Source organism: Balaenoptera musculus, chromosome 5 (assembly GCF_009873245.2).
Source record: "Balaenoptera musculus isolate JJ_BM4_2016_0621 chromosome 5, mBalMus1.pri.v3, whole genome shotgun sequence".
Lineage (NCBI taxonomy): Eukaryota > Metazoa > Chordata > Mammalia > Artiodactyla > Balaenopteridae > Balaenoptera > Balaenoptera musculus.
Window position 1 is genome coordinate 68,093,861 of NC_045789.1, and position 16,346 is coordinate 68,110,206.

Genomic DNA, 16,346 nt, shown 5'->3' on the forward strand with positions numbered 1-16,346 from the left:
ACTAGGAAGGATTTTCCAGAAAGAAGGCGTTACGTGTTCTTCAAACTATTCACACATTAGTGGATTTTCTCCTCATCCCTCAGCTTTTCTTGGAATTCTGACTCCTATGTATCTATTTACATATTTTCTAATTCAAACTTCGTATGTTCTCAAACATTATCTATACTCAATCCTCTATTAGAAGGATTAAAATTTCCACATAAATACTTGTTAAGTTAAAAAAAAAAAAAGGTTATGGTAAAGGAACACACGTACAAGCATGCATGTAATGTGGTCAAACAGCCAAAGCAGATATTCACAATGGGTACTTCTTTACACAAATAGACCTTTCCCTAGTACAGCTAATAAGGAAGCTAGCTACTTAAAGGATTTTGCTGTTACCTTAGAAAACGGAAGTTGAACTGAATTTTACAAGCCTGCTTAAATTTCATAAGCTATAAATATCAGGCAAGGTGAGGGTTTTAAAGACTTTAAAGTGCTCACTCATCAATGCAGACAAGCCTCTAAAAAACTATTCTTGTGCTGGTTTTTCAAACGATTTTTGAAATTGGGATGTATCCACAATTGATGGCTTATCAGAATTTACTTAACATTTTTCCTTTTTAGTGATGAATAGAATTAAAAAATTCTATTAGTGCCAGCTTAGAATTGAAGTACAGGAATCAATGCTTTGGAATAATAGTCTGAATTCAGTCGTTCAGTCTTCTATGTGATTCAGCATTTCAAGACTATTTCTACTGCTACAGAAATAGAGAACCAAAGACTCATAATTGCCAAAAAACGATAATAACAGTAGCTATTTTTTATTGAGTAGTGGTATTTGGGGCTGAGGAACTTTAAAGAGCTGGGCCTCCCTGTTTTCTCGGTTAGAATCAGTGTCAGCACTCCTCCCACCCGACAGGCCTTTCTGGCCCTGAGAGGAGATGCCCACCTGATCCTTCTCACACGGGCGGCCCGGTGCCTCCCAGCCTCCCCACCATTGGGCCCTGCTACCCACCCCTCTGATCACATGCTGATTACTGTCCCCCGGGTGGAACCTCTGGACCTCCTCTCAGGCCCAGCTCACTCTCGCCCCTTTTACACTACTGTCCAGAAAACACTGCCAACCTTGGCCCAGCCCCTGTCAGAAAACTTCCTTCTTAAGGTCAGTGAAATGTTTTTGTCTGTCTATGACTAGGCTATGGACTAGATCAGGCAAAATACTACTGACCCAGCTGTCCCCAAACCTCTGTACCAAACTCAATAATTTATCAAAACACCTGAACTAGATTACATTAAAATAAAAATACAAGACTAAAATCCATGTAGTAAGTTAAAGACAGTCCAAAGGCTCTTTAGAAAATTTACAGTGTTACTTGGGGGGGAAGTGGGAAGGATGGAGGCATAGAAATGGTAACAAAAATTTTTTTTTTTAATTAATTTATTTGTTTGTTTGCTTGTTTTTATTTTTGGCTGCGTTGGGTCTTCATTACTGCGCACGGGCTTTCTCTAGTTGCGGTGAGCGGGGGCTACTCTTTGTTGCGGTGCGCGGGCTTCTCTTGTTGTGGAGCACGGGCTCTAGGCACACGGGCTTCAGTAGTTGTGCCTCGCGGGCTCTAGAGCGCAGGCTCAGTAGTTGTGGGCTTAGTTGCTCCGTGGCATGTGGGATCTTCCCGGGCCAGGGGTCAAACCTGTGTCCTTTGCATTGGCAGGTGGATTCTTAACCACTGCGTCACCAGGGAAGCCCAACAAAATTTTTTTAAAGAAAGAAGTGTGAAGTCTTGAAGAGCATGATATGCATGGGTACCAGATATCTCACCAACAGTCTGAATGAAAGGGATGATCCCTTGAGAGCTCTTCCAGAGCATAAATTCATTTAGGATATAAGAGGTATTTGTTAAATTGGAGGCTGATGTAATATTAAACTGCATAGTTAATGAGTCAGAGCATTTGTATAATGTTTCATTTTGCAGTAAGACAAATGTGGGAATAGGAAAAAATATTCAAAAATAACATGATGATAAGAATCATGCAAAAATAATGAAGCATATAAAAAAACTTCTAATTAAATGTTTTAAAGGAAATACTTAGGGGCTTTACACTAAAAAGCAATCACTTTCTGAGCTAAATTCAACTGGAAATGAAGGCGCTGTGAAAAAATCTTTCTAATTATAACCTATTCAAAACCCTTATGAATAATTAATTATTCAAAGTCCTGGACAAACTCTACATTAGGCTGGAACAACTACGGAGGGGGACAAAGATACACAAAGTCCTCAGTCCCCCAGTTATCCGTCATGGTAGGCACACATGCCCACGCCACTTTTTAAACATCTAGTTTAATTACTATATTACTGTACCTTTTAGAGACAAGAAATTAAATGAGAGAAAAAAATAACTGACTGTAGTTACACCATACCAATTGCAAAAAAACTTTTGCTTACAAACCAATTTAGAATTGGAACTTATTTCTTAGACTGCCTCATAAAAACTAATGCACCCTTACATCTTCATTGTTGCTTTATTTGCCAAGAGACAAAATCAGATCAACTGATCTACCCAAATTAGTAAGTTAGACTTACATTTTCTGGTTCGACACCAATGTCTTCACAAAATTTCTCCATGCCTTCGGGACCTACAACATCATCAGTACCTGTGATGAAATGCAATTTATAGAAATTAAATCTAACCATGTACATACACTATTACTACTATAGTAGTATTATACTGTTAAAATACTTATTATTAAAGTAAACTTAGATCATATAACACTTAAAGACCATAAATCCTTTCTGAAGGAAGAAATCACCAAGAATATATTGAAAAATATTCTAGAATTTCAGTTCTATCTTTGAAGGATTCTGTTCTGCACATTTAAGTCAGTTTATGGCCAAGTCCTTCAACCTGTGGACAGATGTACACATAATTTATGTCTAAAGATAAGGCTACAGGCATTCAATTCCTGTTCTTTAAAGTAGCTTAAATCTCTATTCTTATTTTGGTAATAATTTCAACACATACAGTAATTTTTGGAAACACAGCAAACCACCACCTAATATTCTTTATAAAACTAACTGGGAGATAACATAATTGTTTCTTTTACACAGAAAAAAAACCAAGCAGTCTTTTTGTTCTAGACAAGGCAATAACCCCTTTCTTCACATTCCACATTATCTCTGTTTCTTCCTGAAAGAACTGTCCCCATGTCCCAGCTCTACTGTAGCCCCCATTCGTTCTTCAACCACTGCAATCTGGTTTTTGCTCATCTCACTCCACTGCAACTCTTCTTGCCAAGGTCACCAATAAACTCCTAATCGCCACATCCAGTAGACACAGTCCATCTTTATTTTATGTGGCTTCTCTGTGGTAGCTGAGATTATCCTCCTGTAGCGTCTCAACGGGGGCACCACCAGAAATAGAAACTGAGGCATCATCCTGGAGTCCCCCCCTTCTCCTACATTCTCCAGGGCCAATCAGTTACCAAGTGTGCTGCCAATTTTACTTTCCAAATATTTCTTAACTGCACTGACCTGTTCAGATGTCATTCTCTCACTTAGATGACCTCAGCAGTCTCCTCAGGATCTCCCTAATTCCAGAGGCTCACCCCCCTCGGACCCATCCCTTACAAAGCCACCTGGAGGGGCCACCTCAAACACAAACTCTTTCGATTTTAAGTTCCCTACTACCTACGGATAAAGTCCAAAGTCTCTGGCATATCAAATAAGGTTCTCTATGATCTACCGCGTCCCTTCCTCTTCAGCCTCATAGCTTTCCACCTTCGTATCAAGTTTCTTGGAAATAAAAGAATCAAATAGATATTGCTGAATGAATACAAATTAAGATCCAGAAACACCGACCCATTGTTTGCTACGCACACACATCCTGACACATACCCAACGCAGTACTAACTCTTTGTGGCCGCAGCCCATCTCCCTCTCCCCTCTCCCCATCTTCCCATGCCAGCTTCTTCAATCTTTAAGACAGGAACCATACAGGCAGTACTCCCAATCTCCCCACCCCCAGCAGCGGAGGCTGGGTCAGGCAGTCCTCTGTGACCCCGTGCAATGCTAGGAATGCTTTTCTCACATTTGCATTAAGTCCCAACTCATCTACCTTTCCTTCTAAGTTCCTCAAGTGTAAGAGCTATTTATTCTTTTTTTTAAAAAAAAATAAAAGATTTTATTTATTTGGCTGCGTTGGGTCTTAGTTGTGGCACACGGGATCTTTTACTTGCGGCATGCGGGATCTTTAGTTGCGGCATGTGGGATCTAGTTCCCTGACCAGGGATCGAACCTGGGCCCCCTGCATTGGGAGCACAGAGTCTTAGCCACTGGACCACACAAGAATCACTCTACAATCTTCCATAGCCTTCAGATCTAGCAAGCTGCCAAGACCAGCAGGATCCACCATCTGAAAATGTCTCAGTTTCATTCAGATATTATCTACCGGGCACACCCTGGAGCGATGCACTGTAGAAGTGGCTAAAGAGGAGTAATACATGGTCCTTGTCCTCCAGGAAGGGAGACAAAGCATAAGAGTAATTTCAATACAGTAATAACTATATCACAATAAAAGTGTAAGGTGGTTGTTCTCAACAAAGGATGACTATTAAAATCACCTTGGACAGTCTTGTGTCACTTTTCTGCTTCTAATCCTTGGCTCCCCCTGAAGTCCAAACTCAGGCTCTTTCATATAATCTAGCCAGAGCAAATACTTTTTCTGCATGTGTTATTTTCCTTTTAATCACAAATGTGCTACTTTGTTACAAAGAGTTTTATTTCACATATTCAAATCTGTTAACTTTTTCTGGGACTTTCTTTTTTCTCCTTTTATTTTACATGTTTTTCTATGAATTCTTAATTTTTTTATCTTGATTATGGAGGGAAAATCAAATAAAAGTTTACTTAATTTTTAACTTAGTTTTTTGGGCAACATTAATACATGAACATGATATAAAATTTCATTTAAAAGTAAAACTGAAAATAAAAATGTTAAAAAAGCAAAAGTTTCCCCCTAACTTCTCTCTACTCCCCAGAGATGACCACTTATTAAAGAATTTCTGGGACTTCCCTGGTGGTCCAGTGGTAAAGAATCCTCCTGCCAATGCAGGGGACACGGGCTCGATCCCTGGTCAGGGAACTAAGATCCCACATGCTGCAGAGCAACTAAGCCGGCGGGCCGCAACTACGGAGCCCACGCGCCTCAACCAGAAAGCCCATGTGCCGCAAACTACAGAGCCCATAAATAAATAAAAGAATTTCTTTAAGAACCCTTCCCCAAATAAGCCATTCTATAAATTCTACCTGCAGAATATATATACATACTTATTTAGTTTCTAAGTTTTTCAGGCAATTCTCTTTGGCTTTCCAGGTACACCACAATTCAATCATTTCACCTTCAACGAATGATCATTTTTGCCTCCTCCTTTCCTGTATTCGTGCCCCTTCTTTCTTTCTCTTACCTAACAGCATTAGCTAATAACTCCCAAAACAATGGCAAATAAGAAGAATGAGAGTGGGCATCTTTATCTCATTCTTGACTCAAATGAAAATACAGTTGGCATTTTATCACTTGGGTTTGAGTGTGCACAGCACCGCATGTGGGCACTCATGTGTATATTACACAAACGATATACGAAGACATTCACACGGTGAAATGTTCCAATAAAGAAGGCCAGGTAAAATAGAGTAAAAAGAGAAAGCCTGCCTTCTTCCTTTCCTTACGAGACAGGCATGTATCCTCCCAGACCTTTTTGCTGTGTATTTATGTATGTGCAAATATACGGTAAAATGTAGCCCTGAATTTGTTTATCTATACACATGGGTTCATACTGTACCTATAAATTCTACACCTTGCTTTTTTCACCGACTGTGTCTGATAATCTTCCTGTGAGAACACCTAGCTGACACACTTTACGTTACCCCCCGTAGGTGACTGTGTGTGTGTGTATCCCATGTTTCATAGTTCCTTTCCTCATTCCACTACTGTAAAGCATTTAGGCTGTGACATTAAAGAGTAATTATTCTCATATGGAAGTATCCACCTATTACTATTTTGCTAAGAGGTTTGGTTGTAGGAACAGATGACTCTTTGGTATCTACTGACAGGACTCATTGGCAGGTGGTTGCACAGAGCTGAGAAAAAAAAAGGTACTTTATAATCTTAAAAAATTTTTTGTCTTTGGCTTCTATTCTTCGTGATTTAAAAAAGCTCTTTTACTGCTACCTATTCTTGAGCCTGGCAAGCCACCTGCCCTTCCACTACCTGTGCACAGGGCCCTGGGGTCTCCCAGCTGGCTGTCCCACTCACACCCCCTCCAACCTGGCCTCCTCTCCCTGTCAATGCTCATTACAATGACGATGCTTCTCATTTGTTTGTCTGTTTGCCACACAGAAAATAAGCTCTGAGTACAGTGCTTCTGTCATCCGCACCCCAGAGCCTGGCACGTAGCAGGCCCTCAAAGGTTGGCTGAGGTACACTGGGCAGTGGTAAACATTAAGTTAGCCATGCTTTTTTCTTTTTTCCACATTTTATGCAATGCCATTGTCATATTACTTATATACACGTGCACTTGTGTATTTGAAAAGAGCAGGGTTTTAACAATATGATCTGCAACGGCATGATGACTCATATGACTTTAATATTTTATCCTAAAAATATTAAATATAGCTTATCAGTCAACATTACTTAAAGGCTACCCATAATCCTGCTATCTACAACAACTTTTCCTTTTTTCTCATAATCATTCCCATGTACACATTTAGATCTATTTGTGATCACATTGTTCATTGGGATTATGGGTGTATTTACACTAGATTTATCATTTTACCTGTAAATTGAACAATCTTAATCTAATAAATAGGCCACTGGTTAACACAAAGTGGATTAAAAGTGGGTTTGAGGGAGACGGTTTAAAAGCTATAGAATGCCCTGGTGAAAGATACTAGAGGTACATTTAGAAGGCAGATGTACTGACAATAATCTAGAAAAAAGTGGTCCTCCCACTTTCACTGCCATTTTAAGCAGGGGTCCCTAACTAAATATACTTAACCCTTTCATGAGAGCCCAAGACGCTCATGGCAGAGTTTCCATAATCACACCATGCTGCATCACTGGGGCAAACGGGGCCACACTGTCTCCTTTGCCGAGAAACCTTTGTCAGCGAAACCTTTGTCTCCTTTGTCACTTAGCACCTGCTCCTGGTCCCAAATCTCACTTTGGTAAACCAAGAAACAATTCTGCTATAGAACCTAATCCAAAGTAGAGATGAAGGGCCCACAGTCAGGACTTGTAGAACTTTTATGACCGACATGTGTGAGCTTTAGTGTGACTCTGAAATGTTGGCACTTGTGTATCTGGTCTCATCTCTTACTCTTAGATATATTTCAGAAAGTGGAAGTTATTAGATAAATCATTTATGTAAAACTGCTTATTATAATGAAAAGAAATGGGATTCCAGTTTCAGACGGAGGTCTAAATAAGACACTCCCCCAATCTTGCCCCCAGCAATCCTTTCTAAAGTCACAGAGGACTCAAGTGCCAAAGTACAAAAGGGAGTAAGCCTATAACCACAGAGAACAGGACAAGAGTCCCAGTGGAGAGCATTTCACTTATTAAATCTCTGAGAATCAGAAACTGAGTTGACAGGGATTTAAAAAGGTGAGAGGCTGCATCACAGGATGTGCAAAAGAGAGCGGGGACTAACTGGCCATGCAGGAGCTGGGGGGAGCTGGGCTCAGGCTAAAGGAGTGCAGAGGACAGAGGGCAGAGGGCAGGGCAAGGGTGGAACTGAGAACTCTGGAAAGAACTAAGGTCCATCTGTGTAGCACAACTGCACCACCAAGGCCCCTACCACCCTCCACTCCACTCCGGATTCAGTGCAGGGAGTCAACCAAAAGCAGGTGGCTCTCTCCGAGGGAACACGAGCACAGCGAGGGGGGCAGGCCCTCACCCTAGCGCAGGGGGCCCACAGCCTCACTGTCTGCTCCCACAGACTTGCCCAGAGCACAACCTTCCAGGGACTTCTTGCCGTGCATTTTTCTTGAATAATACTTATCTTCAGTTTATATTCATGTAGTTGGGATATTAAAAAATGAGGACTTCCCTGGTGGCGCAGTGGTTAAGAATCCGCCTGCCAATGCAAGGGACACAGGTTCGAGCCCCGGTCCGGGAAGATCCCACATACCGCGGAGCAACTAAGCCCGTGCGCCACAACTACTGAGCCTGAGCTCTAGAGCCCGCGTGCCACAACTACTGAAGCCTGCACGCCTAGAGTCCATGCTCCACAACAAAGAGAAGCCACCACAATGAGAAGCCTGCACACCGCAAAGAAGAGTACCCCCCGCTCACCGCAACTAGAGAAAAGCCCACGCCCAGCAACGAAGACCCAATGCAGTCAAAAATAAATTAATTAATTAATTAATTTTTTTAAAAAAGAAAGCAGGTGCCAGTTGTTCTCAATTTCAAGCTATTTTCCCTGATAAACTACAAAAAAAGCAAAAAAAAAAAAAAGGGGGAGGCATTAATAAAAATAGGGATAGCCACACCCACATAAACTTCTCGCAGTGATGAAATCCCAAGGAACCACCTGGCAGGGGCCTCAAGGAACCTAAAGAATGTGGCTTAATCTTTATCTCAAATGTCATCTTTCTGAGCCAGAGAAAAGCAACAAGAAGGAAAACTGTACCTTGCTTCCTTTTAAAAGAAAACAGAAGTGTGGCTTTTACTATGGAAAAATTCATATTTGCTTATAAAGGAAGACACAAAAATATCAAAATAGCTGTGCTATGGTGGTGGGATTAAGTACACTTTTTCTGTTTAAACTTTCCTTTTTATAATATATTTCATAACAATAAATGTGAACCAATATGAGAAAGCAAGAGATCTTCATCATCAAACTGATATGAACATGAGAAAACATTCCATCATTCAGACTCAAGTACTGAACACCTGGAAACGTGCTAACCACTTTCACAAAACGTCTTCAAGAGATTCATGTTCTCAAGACCTAGACATGAAAACAGATAAATTCTAATACTATATAAGTGTCTGTACCATGTGTCTGTGCCCTGCAAACAAAATCCAGCTCAAACTAGTTCAAGTAATGAAAGAGAATTCACTAGAAGGATATTGGGGTAGCTCACAAAAATCCAAAAAACTACAGGAATCAGGATCGCATCCTTTCAAGTCTACCACCAGAAGAGAAAGATGCTCTCCTCCCAGCTTCAATCTGAAAACCCTAGGAAATTTTATCTGATTGTCCTGACCTGGGTTACCTGGCAGCCCCTGGAACAATCTCTGTGGCCAAAGGTGCAAGACTTTTATCAGAAAAAGGGTAGAGTAGGGGTAGGAGGAAAACACTGGCCCCAGGAGGAATCCTCATTTTGACACCCAATAAAAGGGTATCAAGGGCTTCCCTGGTGGCGCAGTGGTTGAGAATCTGCCTGCCAATGCAGGGGACGCGGGTTCGAGCCCTGGTCTGGGAAGATCCCACATGCCGCGGAGCAACTAGGCCCGTGAGCCACAACTACTGAGCCTGCGCTCCCAACAAGAGAGGCCGCGATAGTGAGAGGCCCGCACACCGCGATGAAGAGTGGCCCCCACTTGCCGCAACTAGAGAAAGCCCTCGCACAGAAACGAAGACCCAACACAGACAAAAATTAATTAATTAATTAATTAATTTTAAAAAAAAGGGTATCAAAACCAGTTATGAACAACGTCCTTCGTGTAAGAGTACAAAGAAGGCTATTAAGCTAAGTAAGCTAAGAGATGCATAGCAGCTTGCCATATGGAAAAGTGGAGAAAAACACTCCAGGCAAAGGGATGGCACTGAGTTAGTTGTCTTTTCTCCTGTAGGTAGCAGGGATTTTTAAGTGGGGGGCAAGGGTGCAGCAGATTGTTAGGGAATGACATGTATGATCTGTTCAGTTTATTTTTTTTTTTTCAAATAATACAACAGGAAACACATAGAACCCGACTGGGAGTAGAGACTGATGTCAAGAAAATTGGTTTGAAGGTCACTGGAACTGTCAAGTTGATAAGTTCTGATAGGGCCAGAAATATGGTGGGGAAGAGGAAAGGTAAAAGAGCCTTCAGTTCAAACTCGCCTGAAAATTCTTCTTTCCCCCTTTTTTACACATACACAGCCACAAAAACAAACAAACGTTTTATTTCAGTATTACATTATCCAACCAATTATAATAAGTTGCAAAAATGGGATTGGATTTAAGACATTTTAAATGACAAAACAAACACTCTCTGCCAAATGATCTTTCAAAATAGAGACACAATATAAGAAATTCCATTGCACTACATAAAGGTTCAAAGCAGCAAAGCTTATTTTAACTTGGATGCATAAACCAAATAGTCACCCATTACCAGCATTCTCAAGAGGTTTCCTAGCAATCCAAAGTATTTCTCCCAAGTACAATTTCATCTTTTCAGTTCCCTTCTAGTGTTCTGAATTCTTTGGCTTAGCTGCTGGCTATAAATAGGACATTTGGTGATTTGTTTCAACTGTGTTCCCTCCCGAAAACAGGGAGACACACACACACACACACACACACACACACACACCCCAAATTCGAAAAGTACTCCTTTTTAATTCCTTAATCTCCTCTAAGGCACTCCTTATTTTTATGAGGCTCAGTCTTAGATGATAAAAATGATTACCTACCTGCATATTCATAGAACCATTCTAAGCACCTCTTACTTGAAAAGGCTTCTTCTTCAGTCTTTATTCTAGTTGTATCATATTTTCTATACATGCTAGAAATCAAGAAAGGGGTTTTAAGTTATTTAAAGTAAAGATACTGAGTTTTTTAAAGTAGCAAATAGTTTTTATTCTTTTACCCAACCAGACATCTATTCAGTCAGTATTTCATGTATATTTAAAATATTTCACTTCTTGCATTTGGAAGCTTCAGCTTTTATAGCTATAGTTTTAAACACAGTCATACCCAGTACAAAATTAAATGGTAAGCACTTAATACAGGTTTTTCTCTGGTGAACAAATAATCAGTAAAAACTGAAGAGAACAAGTATTTAATACACTCCTTTCTACCTCTCTAGCCAGAACTAACTACAGAACACTAGTGATAACAGCAAGAAATGTAGATGGTGTTTCTTCAACTGGTGACCCTAGGACTCACTCATGTCTCTGCATCAAGTTCTCCTGACTCCCGTGCCATACGAGTCAGGCTGGGCAGAGCATGGACTAAGGAAGAACCTGGCAGTATTAGACACCTCCAAGGAACTTGTCAAGCAAATAAAAAGGAACATCAAATTATGTCCAAGTCTCCAGGAAAAAAACCTCAGGAAAATGAAGTACAGAGAACCCTTGGCTTCTGCCCCTCTCCTATCACGCCTTCGCATTGTGGAAATGACACATAAGCTGGAGAACTGAGTCAGCAAGCACAGCAGCCTCCGCCTGCCAACACTGTGACCCTCGGCAGGGATTCCTTACTTCATGATGACACGGGGCTGAGAACCAAGACAGGCCCTACCTGGGGAGGGGAGAAGCAGCAGTACTTTTAAAATAGTGATTCTGATAGAAAAATTATGAGTATTTATATATAAACTGTCTAAATAGTTATATAAACATTTGTGAATACAGTTTTTATTTACATAGCATATAATATAAAATCATGTATAATTCTTTTTAAAAGAGCATTCATTCATGATCAAGACTTTCACCAGAATATCTGTATATACCGCTGATCAGAGATTCTGGGTTTTAATACCCAGAAAACCCCCAAAACATGGTTATAAAGTATTAAGATACTGAAACCGCAAACCACCAGTTTTGTATTTCTTCTATAAAAAGTAGCCATCCCACCTGGAAACAAAGGTGGATACTGCCCAGGGGTTCAAACAGATTTGCCTGGACATCCTATCTCAGCTGGGCCTGGACATCCTATCTCAGCTCAAAGTCTGTTAACTAGTCAATATCCCGGAGACCTCTATATGACACTGTAATGACTGAATCACTCAAAAATACTCTACATAGAAAAGGACAATGGAATAACATTCAGAAAAAAGAAAAAGATACCAAATGCTATTACATGGATGAACCTCAAAAAAATTATGCTAAGTGAAAGAAGCGAGGCACAAAAAGACCATTGACGTGAACTGTTCAGCAAAGGCAAATCGTAGGGACAGAGAGTGAATTCGTGGTTTCCTGGGGCTGGGAACAGGCACAGGGATGGACTGTGAATGGGCGTCAAGGCTCCAGCTGGGGTGATGGGAACCTTCTAAGATTGGTTTGCAGTGATGGCTGCACAACTCCAACAACTCCGTAAAGATCACTGGACTGTACACTTAAAATTGTATACCTTGTGGTATGTAAATAAAGTTGTTTTTCAAAAAAGACCAAGAATGAAACCCGGATAACGCTACAGCTCCCCATCCCCTAGGTGACTGATGAAATGCTATCAATGAGAGTACCTCGCACCCTTCTGCAACTCAATTACCAGTTTTTAAACTGGCTTCAGGGCTTCCCTGGTGGCGCAGTGGTTAAGAATCCGCCACGGGTTCGAGCCCTGGTCCGGGAAGATCCCACATGCCGCGGAGCAACTAAGCCCGTGTGCCACAACTACTGAGCCTGCGCTCTAGAGCCCGCATGCCACAGCTACTGAAGCCCGCCCGCCTACAGCCTGTGCTCCGCAAAAAGAGAAGCCACCGCAATGAGAAGCCCACGCACCACAACGAAGAGTAGCCCCCGCTCGCTGCAGCTAGAGAAAGCCCGCGTGCAGCAACGAAGACCAAACACAGCCAAAAATAAATAAATAAATTTATATTTAAAAAAAGAGAAAGAAGCAGAAAAATCTCATCTAATTCCCTTGATTTATCAATGTGGCAATTCAGGCCACGTAAGTGAAGTGAAGTGACCTACAGAGCCAGAATGGAGGAAGATGGGAAAAGGCAGAAAAGATTAAAATCTGGGTGAAACAGTAAAGATGCCTAAAATAAGCAAGTCTAATGGACCTTGGGAGTTACCAAAATTAACAGTTCACTTGTCTGAACGAGAAGTGGTTTCAACAGTCTTGTTTTTCATGGTTTCTAACAAATGCTCACTCTTCTGAGAAGAAATGTCAGCTCAGCTAATAGTCCAGGCAGGCTTAGAGCATTTGGTGCAGGCAGCTCTCTCCAGCCACGCAGCCCAGGTCCTGGCAAAGGCAGCTACAGGATTCCTGCGGTTGTAGGCAGTGAGTAGCCTCTGTAGGCAGTGAGTAGGCACCCTCTTAAAGAAGAGATACGTACCAATCCTGAGGTCCTCAACAGGCACAGAGGGCAGGCTCTTAAAAGCAAAGAAAGAAACTCTACACCAGTTTTGATGGATCAATGGACTGAGATAAAACTTGAATTTCTAAGAACTCAGGTTACCTAACTTGTTTTTGTTTCATAAGCCCACACGTTAAGTAAGTATCACGAAAAATTACACTTTGAAAGTTTTCCTGGCAGAACCAAAACAATATTCCAGTTGGCATTTGTACGCTTAGAAGACCCACACTGGGCTTGGGTAGAAAGGTGCCTCTTCGAAACATATGCCATCAATGTGGTTCCACTGTCTCTGCGACGTACCTATCGTGTCTACTTTTCTTGGCAGATAAATCATCTCCAGAAGCAGGTCTTCTCTTTTTCCTCGGCGGCATCACTTTACTAAAGCAGTCCGAAGAACTGCAAGACCGCAGACTTCCTACAAAACAGAGTGAAGAGCACAAAAGTAAGGGATGCCACGTCGAAACCCTTCCAAAGAATATCGGCGCTAAATGAAGAGCTTTCACAACTTACATTGCAAAGGGTTTAGATGTTATCTGTAAACATGAAAAAATGAAAAGTGAAAAACTGGTTTTCAGTTCTTCTTTGAGAAAATGTTAGAGTCAAGAAATAAACCTAGCAATGACACAAATAAGTTAATAGTGCCCCCAAAAAACACACCAGAAATGAAGTTATAATAACTTCAGTTTACTCTCCAAAAATACTAATATAAATCATCTAAGCTTCCGGCTTCCTTTACACATCAACATTCCTTCAGAAGGAAGTGCACTGCTGTCTCATTTCTGTACTTCATTAGGCAAGGCCAGCTCGACTGGTGACCTTGGGTCTAAAATACATACAAGTACATCAGTCCCAACACTCTTAAGCTTCAAGGAATATCTGATTTAAAAAAAAAAACAGAATTTGGATTTTTGGGGCAAAAGCCTGACGTGATCTTGGGCAAAACTTCCATAAAAATTTTTAATTTGTTTCTGCCACTTTCAGTCAGGGTTTTCGGAAGCATTAACTTTCATTTGGTAAAAGATATTAAAACGTAACAACAACATGGAACACCTATGGAAACCTTATGGTGAGCCAGGCCCTGCCCTTAACATTTACATGTATGACACCTCGCTTAACCTCACAACAAGCTTACGAAAAAAGAATAATCGTTACTGCTTATGCAGATAAGAAAACGGAGGCAGAGAGGGGTCAGGTAAGGGGCAAAACTGGAATTCAAACCCGGACAGTCTCACTTCAGACTGTCTTAAACCATTATAAATTACAAGACAATTACAACATAATTAAAATACCCATCTTGGCACAAGTACTATCAGAGATATTATGTCACTTGGTTCCCACAATAACCCTGAATGACAGGCAGGGCAGAGTTCATTATCTCTACTGACCGATGGTAAAAACTAAGGCTTAGGCATTCAAGAGACTTTCCAAGGTCTCGGAAGTGCCAAGTGGGGAAATCTGGACTGCACGCCCTCCTCCTTCCACTGGTGCCTTGGTGGGAGGGCCCGGGGCCCTCAGTGAGCCGTTGGGACAAGGCAGCACCGGGCGATAGGGTCTGAGTGCTCTGCATTCAATGGATGAGGGCCAGCTCCTCACCTAGTCATGTGGCTCAGTCAGTCAGTGGCCTATTCTGGGTCTCTGGTTCATCATCTGAAGAATGAGAACATGAGATCTACCTCTCCGGAGTTTTATGAGGGAAAAATATCCATTCAACACGTGCTCACGTGGCCAAGTGTTGCGAGTAGACAGATGTTGGGATCTGAGTGCCACCAGGGAGGTGTGTGCTCAGGCTGGACCTCCACGTTGACCCAATCCTCACAACCACCCCATTCTTACGAATGAGGAAACTCAGGCAGACAGATGAAGCGGCAGCCGGAAGGCAGCAGGTGAAGTCGAGGATGGAGCCCAAGCAGCTCGGCGGCGAGGCCAAGCTCCCCACCACCACTCACTGCCGCCTCCACGCAGCCTCAGCAGCAGAGACTGAGAAGCAGGGGACCAAGGCCAGAGCCCAGGGAGTGTGGATATTCGGGGGCTGGGAAAAGAGGGTGAAGAGCTGGGTGGGGAGAAAACCTGGGCGAATGTACACTCCCGGAAGCCAAAGGAGGAGGAGTGCACAGGGCGGTGGCAGCAGTCGGATGCACAAGCAAGAGGCTGGGGAAGGATGTGAGCGGAGGGTGTGATCCCAGTGAATGTGGACAGTTCTCTCTAGAAAGCGGTTCAGAAGGCAGGGAGAGAGTTGTCAGTAGCTAACAGTCCCAACCTGGTAAGCGCAATGGTCGGGACTGGAACCTAAATCTCAGGACATACTCAGGCTTCCACCACCACGCTAAGTTCCCGGGCGATGCGCTTCAGGAACAGACCAGCCGAAAGCACCTCTTCTGCCACGAACCAGGACGACAGCGCGAACGAGGTGTGCGCCCAGCGCCGGGTACTGGACCCTGCCTACTCCTTCGGCCAGAGGCAGCGCCCACCAGGCTGAAAAGACGAGGATCCTCAGCCACCCTTCCCGGGGCCCAACAACGGAGCGAGTAGGAGGTTCTTCAGAGACACAAGGCACGCCCATCTCTCTCTCCCCACGACAGCCGCAAATCAGGAAGAGAGAGAGCCAGAGAACGTGCTGCCCGCCACACACACCCCGCTCATTCTCCCGGTGAAACGGCAGTCCTGTTTACACTGAAGCGCGCAGAAGGGTCTGAAGAGGTGCACGGAGACCCAAGCTTTTGCAGACTGCCAACGGTCAAGATTTATTCTTGTCCGTTAATGCCTCGGGGTGGGGCGTGCAGAATGAAAAAGTGGGTCCCGCCTTGCCGGAAAGCCTGCCACGCTGCTCAGAAACGAGTCTGCCTTCAACCTCGAGGCTTGCTTCTCCCGCCTTGGACGTGCACGTCTGAAGGAAAGACACTGTCTCCTGGTACTGGTCACGGTCAGGTTCTGAGCATCTGTTCCGGGGAGGAACCTCTCCCTCCCACCAGCGTTTGCAGAACACAGAGGAAATGCACTCATCTCCTCAGCGTGTGGGAAGATGAACACCATTTAAAATAATGTCTTCACCAATATTCACCAATAAAGATCAATCCACCAGCTCCTCT

General features: G+C 42.7%; 1 protein-coding gene across 10 annotated transcripts in view; it reads right to left on the minus strand.

The window, feature by feature from the left end:
- DCUN1D4 (defective in cullin neddylation 1 domain containing 4) overlaps positions 1-16,346 on the minus strand; it is an 81,599-nt gene that overhangs the window by 26,840 nt on the left and 38,413 nt on the right. For 8 of the 10 annotated variants that reach the window (XM_036852848.1, XM_036852850.1, XM_036852849.1 and 5 more), the window contains 3 exons: positions 13,561-13,675; positions 10,655-10,746; positions 2,562-2,632 (listed from right to left, as the gene is read on the minus strand). In XM_036852848.1, coding sequence (XP_036708743.1) covers positions 2,562-2,632; positions 10,655-10,746; positions 13,561-13,675 — 278 coding nt within the window. Of the gene's footprint in view, positions 1-2,561; positions 2,633-10,654; positions 10,747-13,560; positions 13,676-13,770; positions 13,794-16,346 lie in introns of all 10 variants that reach the window. The other 2 variants (XM_036852855.1, XM_036852857.1) reach the window with 2 other exon arrangements.